The sequence below is a fragment of the Austrofundulus limnaeus genome, unplaced genomic scaffold (assembly GCF_001266775.1).
Source record: "Austrofundulus limnaeus strain Quisiro unplaced genomic scaffold, Austrofundulus_limnaeus-1.0 Scaffold1797, whole genome shotgun sequence".
Taxonomy (NCBI): domain Eukaryota; kingdom Metazoa; phylum Chordata; class Actinopteri; order Cyprinodontiformes; family Rivulidae; genus Austrofundulus; species Austrofundulus limnaeus.
Genome location: NW_013954199.1, coordinates 54391 through 55640, shown reverse-complemented (window position 1 = coordinate 55640; position 1250 = coordinate 54391). Strand labels below are relative to the sequence as shown.

General features: G+C 44.0%; 1 protein-coding gene across 1 annotated transcript in view; it reads left to right on the top strand.

Moving 5' to 3' along the window:
* Window positions 1–592: 592 nt before the first annotated feature.
* LOC106536382 (zinc finger protein 436) overlaps window positions 593–1250 on the top strand; it is a gene marked incomplete at its 5' end in the record, with an annotated part of 5882 nt that continues 5224 nt past the window's right edge. The window contains 1 exon segment of the mRNA XM_014033643.1: window positions 593–667. Within this exon segment, the coding sequence (XP_013889097.1) occupies window positions 593–667 (75 nt within the window).

Sequence of the window (1250 nt, the reverse complement as noted above, 5' to 3'; positions counted from 1 at the left end):
AACTGTGACGTCATAGGAAAATTCTTTGGGCAGAACCAGAATCAAACATTAATGAGGTCCGTCGTTCGTGACGTCATCCATATCATTTGCATAAATCGGCTGTGTCCAAAACGGCAGGCCGGGTCCTCCGAAGGCCGAACTCATCGGCTGCTGACGTCACAGCGCCGCGACGAAKGACGTCCAAAACCGAAGTCTCCTGCGATGCGTCCGACAAATATGATAACAATAACGACTAAATATGCGTCCGAAGCGAAGGACAGGTCCGATGATCCTTCCCGGCCCAGCATGTCCCAGAATGCACTGCGGCCCGACCGGAGCTTATTTAAGCTAGTAATGGCGGACGAAGCGAGAGTCGACGCGATGGAGGAGTACAGTTTTAAATGTAAGTTTATTCAAATCTGCCGGTAAAAAATAGAAAATAAAAAGCGGCTGTATTGTTAGGCTTTAGTCCTTTGCATAAATATGTTTTAAAATAATATTTGTCTCAGAAATATGGTGAATGAGCTCGCATGGCGGGTCCTTTAGTTTTTCGTGTATTCCCGCGAACTGAGCTAGTTTTTAATTTGAGCCTTTCTGTGTTTGTTGTTTTTAGGGTCCAAGGAGCAGACTGAAGCTTTCATAAAGCTGAGGGGAAACACGAGCAGCTCCTGGCCGCTGTGGGATGGAGGTACAACAATAAACTTAACATAAAAGTTATTAAAATACTTAAAAACTGTGATCTTAAATGGAGTTCCTCTGGCTTTCCTTTGTGTTTTGCTATGAAAACTACTTTTACAAGAAGGGACTGACAGCCGACATGTTTCCTCTTCACTTGTTGTTGTGTTATAAGCAGGGCCGGATTAACACTTCCCTGGACCCTGGGCAACAATATTCAAGGGCCCCATCATCAACACCCCAGGATCACCAGTCTGGCAACATACAGAGTAAATTATTGCAGTATATAGTAAATATACTCAATACTTCAGATTCTAAGTGTATTTTGATGTACAAATGCTCATAGAACTACAAATACACTATGTCCTCTTGTCAAGGACACTCCTTCACATGATGCTATGAAAACAAAACACATCAGTATAATCTGGTAAACATGAACCACTACATTGAGATCGAGGGCAGTGTCCTCCATTTACACAAAAGCAACACTTGACATTAAGCAACGCTCTCAGCCACCTGACCCGCCTCATGAGGACTGACCAATGAGAAGATCTCAACTCACGTTCACAGTGACAGGCAGCCTCTCTGTGCAGCAC